Source organism: Corapipo altera, unplaced genomic scaffold, assembly GCF_003945725.1.
Source record: "Corapipo altera isolate COAL_440 unplaced genomic scaffold, ASM394572v1 44, whole genome shotgun sequence".
Classification (NCBI taxonomy): domain Eukaryota; kingdom Metazoa; phylum Chordata; class Aves; order Passeriformes; family Pipridae; genus Corapipo; species Corapipo altera.
The window spans coordinates 2,405,384-2,411,383 of record NW_020884880.1 but is presented as its reverse complement, the minus strand read 5'-3'; the positions used below and the strand labels follow the sequence as shown (position 1 = coordinate 2,411,383).

Sequence of the window (6,000 nt, the reverse complement as noted above, 5' to 3'; positions counted from 1 at the left end):
AAACAATATTTAAGCAATATTCTCTATCGCACAAAAAGCAGTATAAGAGGCTTCTTATTGCCCAGGAGAATGAAGATGCACAAAGATGCTCAAAAATCAATGGTTTGTAAAAAATTCTCACATCGGAGGATGGAAACTACGAAACAGACCCTTAGTAAGTTAACAATTCAGCATTCAGTGAATACTTCATTAGTCACCCAGGACCACGGAATATAGAATATCCTGAGCTGGAATGGACCCAGGAGGATCACTGAGTCCAACTCCTGACTCTATACAGAACACTGTGACAGTTAAATCTAAGAGTGTATGTAGGCCACTAAGCTACATGGCTCTGCCCTTAGCATCAATCATGGGGAGCAAGGGAAGGCTTCTGTGGAAAATATAATTTCTGAGGCATATATGAATGAAGATCAAACAGTTGTTGCATAGGTTTAACACTGCATCTCGCACATTCTTTTATTTGGGGGCTTACTTAAAAATAACAAGTCAAACTGTACATACACTACAAAAAATCACTGCTGACTATGGTTCATGCAATTGCTCACCTTGACTCTACATTCCAGTCAATGCTTATACTCCTACCTTTTGGTACACAATCAAATTACAGTGACCTAAGCAGTTCAGGAGAAATTAACCATGTGTTCAACTCACCAAAGCTCTGGTAAAGATACCTGAATTTCTTATTTCATCCAAGAGAAGAAAACTGAAACATATTTTACACTAATCGTCTCCGACACGTTTCTATTTCTTCTGAGAGCTCTCGCTCAGGATCTGACTTCAGGGCAGATACGCTGACGCAAAAGTCCACACTTTCATTTGAACCACCTTTTTAATGAGGGTAAAAGTGATTCAGCTTCAACCTACATGGTGACAAACCGCTTAGCAAGTTTTAAATAGAACTAGACATGACAGCATGGTCAATAAAGAATGGTGTTAAATCTTGTTTTAAATCTTATTTCCTTTAAAATATACAGATAAACAAGGAAGCTGAATACCACACAGTCAATATTTAAAATGTAAATTCTGTCATTCTTCTAAAACTGTACACAAGCTTTCTTTGAACTCACACAATGATGCTCAGTACACTTTTGAAGAGGAAATTAAGCCACAGAGAAGAGCAATTGATGATCCAAGGGGCAATTTTCTGTCACTAGGTTACTGCTGTCATTTGTATGTCCTGATTCTCCCATGTCTGAATTTAAAGTACAATAGCAAGTATGAATCACAAACTGAGAATTTAGCATGTTGTATACATTAGTGGATTGCATCCATGTGAATTATTTTACCTATTAGCTCAGTGTTTCCTTTTAAAAGGTCTGAGAGCACTGCAAAAAGTTTATATGTAATAAAAAATAAAATTTCTACAACTTTACATACTGAAAACCAAGGGCAAACCTGAAAACTTCAGTCTAGTCAGTGAAGCTCTGACAAATTGATTTCTAGGACAAATATGCAGCCAAACCATTTTGCTCTGCTCAGGATCACTCAGGATGTCTACAGCAGAGCAGGAAACAGGAAGATCTTAGTATCAATTCAAAACTTCAGCCAGAAAAACATTATTCTAATTCCCTGGCATTACTGCTGACATTTTGAGTTGTTGAATTGGAAAAACAAACTCTCACAAAGAAATCATATTAGTGTACAGTATTTATTACCATCTATTAATATGAAGTCAATAATTTTGATATGACTAAATTAATTCTGAAATAAAGAGACATTTTTAAATACATATAAAGATGAGAGGCTTTAACATGAGAGTTATTTAGTTGATCTGCACTCTTAATCCACATGCAGGATACATCGATCGAATATTGTACATTTCCTTTCATTTTACACTGGTCCATAATATAGCACAATTTCTGAGGGTAAAAGCAGGGAGGAAAGAAATCATATTTTCAAGTAGCCCTTTTATTTAAAAAGAGCATCAATGATATATTAAGCCAGTGTCTTTCTCTCTGATTTTGATTTTACTTACAGTATAAGTTTTGCAAAATATACAGCTCACCAATGATACATAAACAGTGGCCCTTTACTAAGGGCAAGTAACAAAAAAAAAAAAAGAAAGAAAGAAAACAGAAAAGAATTCTACAGATTAGAAAAGTCATATCTTAGAACACTGTGTCACTTCAGAGTGCCTCCAATGTTGGTAAGAAAGGTCATGCACAACATTTCATGTTGTCATTAGTTCATGGGAGATTTGCCTGCATGCTTCACAAGAACACAAAAAGGTACAAGTCACAAGGAAAGCAGCTTTCTCCAGTTATCTTTTAGGCCTGTCTATGTCGTCAATGGCAGCTAACAGCTTCTGTCTTGCCTTTTTGTTGATGTGGGAGCCCAGACAAACATTCACCAGATTGGTCAACTGCTTAGTGGAGTACTCCTGGCAAACAAAAGCAAATCATGTTATGCCAGAATAAAACACCAAGGATAGAAAATTAATAAAATGCAGACATACTCAGCGTGGACTTTCCACATAGCAGCAGCCAGTACACAAGGTAGATTTAAAGCGGTAGTTAAGTCAGGTCTGGATAGTTTTCAGAGTTGAGGTAGAGGACAAAAATGTATTTCACTACATGGCAGATTATAATGGAAAATGCTTAAGACTTTAGAACTGTTGGACAGAGTTCACAGAAAGTAACTGTGAATATGTACATAAATCAATTTTTAATATTTTTTCCATTCTTTGGGAGGTATGGTGGGAAATATGTGTGCAAACGGTTAAGCTTTTAACACAAACTGTGACAAAAGTTGATCTTTTTTATTTTGTCTTTTCATTTCCAATTAGCTTCTAAATGCTTCTGTCTACGAAGTCTCCAAACAATGTTAATTTCAGTACATGGTAAAGGAGGGAAAAATGACAAAAATGTTAAGACAAGAATTCTTAACATCTGTGAAAACACCATATTTGCCAGGATTACCTTTATATCTAACACTATCCAAAACACAGCTTCCACTAATGGGTTTAAACAAGAGTTTTTCCACACAGGTCATCAAACAACAGCTCACAATCTCTCTCTTGACTCCAGGTAAAACAAGGAAAATCATATTAAAGACAAATTTCTTTCATTCATTTCTAGTGGGATTTAAAGTAATCCCAAAATACAAATTTCAAGTGCTCCCCTTTAAAAGACTTTTCACTTCAACAACGGGCATCTCCAATAGCATGTGACCACTACTTACACAGTGCTGTTATAATTGTTAGTTTATGCTATCATGAAAACATGCTAAATGAAGACATCTGAGAGAGCAATGTCAATCCTGATTAAGCACTATTAAATAAGGAAAGAAAAAGCAATTATTCTTATTCCTTGTGCCTTACAGCTTAGTTGAAGCAAACTACTCCTAAAGGCAATGCAAAACTTTATGGTGCAATTTCAAACCATACTTCTTGATGATGGAGTTGTGCACTTTGGCATATTCTGAACAGCACACAAATGTTTTCAATTTCACTTTGCTCTAGTTCTCTACATTTTTGGATATAGTAGGTAGCTGTGACTGGTTTAGTCATCCTTCCTAGTCATCAGACGTTAAACCAATACAAATACATACTGACTTCGTGGGAGAATGAACACATACATGCACACATGCAATTACATTTATACTTCTTCCTATACAGATTTTATCATAATAAATTAATATACGCACATATATGTATATATTAATTTTTAACACATTATTTACAGTTGTTAGCATGATTTTATCATTGTGGTGAATTTTCTTGATAGACAATAAAAGAATGCAAATTTAACTCTTACCCTGTGTTCTTTTATCCAGCGTTCCATGTCATTTTCTGTTAGGTAGTATGCTTTAATGTAGGTCTCCACAAATTCTTTATCTGGAATAGGCCTAATGTCTGTTAACTTTTCTAGTTTCATTAGGAACTGTTGAAAGTCCAGTTGCATCAAGGCACGTCCTTCATTGCTGCACTTCTTTACGTTGGCATAACTAAAAAGAGAAACAGTGGAAAGCAAAACTTACAAGGAAATAAAAATTAATTTTGCTTCTCAAAGTTGTTTAACCTAGCCCTTAAAACCTTGAGGAGGAACATAATTATGGTTTTAAATTAAAAGCAGACAAGAACTTCTAGGATGTCTCCTGTAGAGCTTTATTTGCATTAGTATGATACGTCTTAGCCCCAGTCATAAAACAGAACCCCACTTTACCCAGTGATACTGAAAAAAACCACATGCCCCTCCCAAAGCCAATAAAAAATCCTACACTGAACACCTTACTGTAAGTGGGCTAGAGGAAATTAAATCAATGCTCATCAGCACACTGGACAGTGGTTTCACATGATCATGACCACTGAAGTCTGAAAGGTACTATGACTGCTTTAGGAGTGGTCACCAGAACTGTTCAGCTGAGTGGGAACATCAAAGAAAGGCACAAAGCTGTTTGCTCAAAACCAGCCACAATAACCAGAGGATAAAGGGTGGCAGCACTGCCTAATCCCTCTGAGAACTTAGTGTGTTAATGATTGACAGAAAACTGGTGACAGGCTAGAGGAGACACTAGATGAGCTTAAGGCAGGTAATACTAGCAAGGATTACAGTGGGGTGATATGCAACAAATGAGGACAAGGATCTCTGCGGTTTTTAAAATGGTAAGAAATTGCATTTGTCAAGATCAAAGGAAATGACACTGCAATGCCCTTAACAATGCCAATTTCAGTTTTTATTCAGGGAATAAAAAGGCTTTGGTCTGGGGCACAGTCTCTTGAGAGACTTAATCCAGCTCACCCACAGGCTGCTGCCACAATTTATAATCCTGCCCCACTCTACTCCTCTACCGAATATAGAACAAGCTCAGTTTTCCACTGATTGATGAAGTCAGCCCTTATCATTGTATAGTCCCTAGATTATCAGGTCTGATGCAACGGATGCAGCAGAAACATGCAGCTAAAAACCAGATACGCAGCAAAATCAGGTTAAGAGTAAGAAGAATTTCACACTTATAGTTGGTATGTAGAAAGAATTTGCAGAATGCAAAAATAACAGAGGCAAAAAGAGAGGACAGCAATACAAAAGTCCTCTGGAGGACTTCTAATCTTCATAGAAGATTAGAAGATGATTCTCAATAGGCTCAAGAAGCCAGCTGGAAAACAAGAGACAGCAGAGAAAGTGGAGATAGGGAAGGTCAAAATTTAAAGAAAGATATCACTGACTGTAGTGGAGATGATTCTTCACTCAGTAAAGAGCCTAATGAGAGCAATTTCAGTTGACTGGCTGACTGAAGGAAAACCACCTCCTTCATGGCTTTGAATTCCCTACATTCATGGAATACAGAGATGAAAGAAGTTACGAAGGTATTCAGGAGTCAGCTGTTCAGAATACCTTCCTTCCGTTTCCCCAGTGGGAAAAGAAACTACAAGATATGTAAGAAAAGAAGAACTGGGCAAGAATGAGAAATTACAGGCAAATATTTGAGAGGAGATGATAATGAGTCCTCTTTACACTCTCAGAAAGGACACAGGACAAATTATATCAGCAAGGTATTCCCAATCCACCCTGACTAGCCAGTGAAACGTTTAGGTTAAAGTGAAAGTTTCATGGTAAGTCATAAGAGTGAACCAAAACTGCAGCATGGAACAAGACATAAGAGCTAAGAATGAAGTGGGTCATGAACACCGAAGTCACAAAAAATGAGTGAGATTGTGATGTAAGAAAAGAAAACAAGTTCAAAACACAAAGGCTGAGAGAAAGGAGGTTGATAGTGATTGACTGAGTGTTATTGACTTGAAAGGTAAGGTGGGCAGGGTGAGGAGAAGAGAGAAGTCTTTATTTCACTTATTTTGATTTGAGGCATGATAAGTGGAAAATAAAATTTCAAAAAGGAAAGATAGTTGTATAGGTCATATGTCATATGAAGGAATTGAGAAGCCAGAGGGAGGTCATGGCTGGATTTAGTTGCCCTGAACATGAAACTGATCTCTTGAGAGACTGCAAAAGGATCACGGCATGAAAAGAAATGGGCATGAGTTAAAAAATGATGGTTTGATGG

At 36.9% G+C, this 6,000-nt stretch overlaps 1 protein-coding gene across 4 annotated transcripts in view; it reads right to left on the bottom strand.

Moving 5' to 3' along the window:
• Positions 1 to 1,629: 1,629 nt before the first annotated feature.
• Positions 1,630 to 6,000, bottom strand: part of VPS50 (VPS50, EARP/GARPII complex subunit) — a 79,246-nt gene continuing 74,875 nt past the window's right edge. For all 4 annotated transcript variants that reach the window (XM_027639296.1, XM_027639298.1, XM_027639297.1 and 1 more), the window contains 2 exons: positions 3,756 to 3,945; positions 1,630 to 2,380 (listed from right to left, as the gene is read on the bottom strand). In XM_027639296.1, the coding sequence (XP_027495097.1) occupies positions 2,261 to 2,380; positions 3,756 to 3,945 (310 nt within the window). In that variant the 3' untranslated portion in view covers positions 1,630 to 2,260. The remainder of the gene's footprint in view (positions 2,381 to 3,755; positions 3,946 to 6,000) is intronic.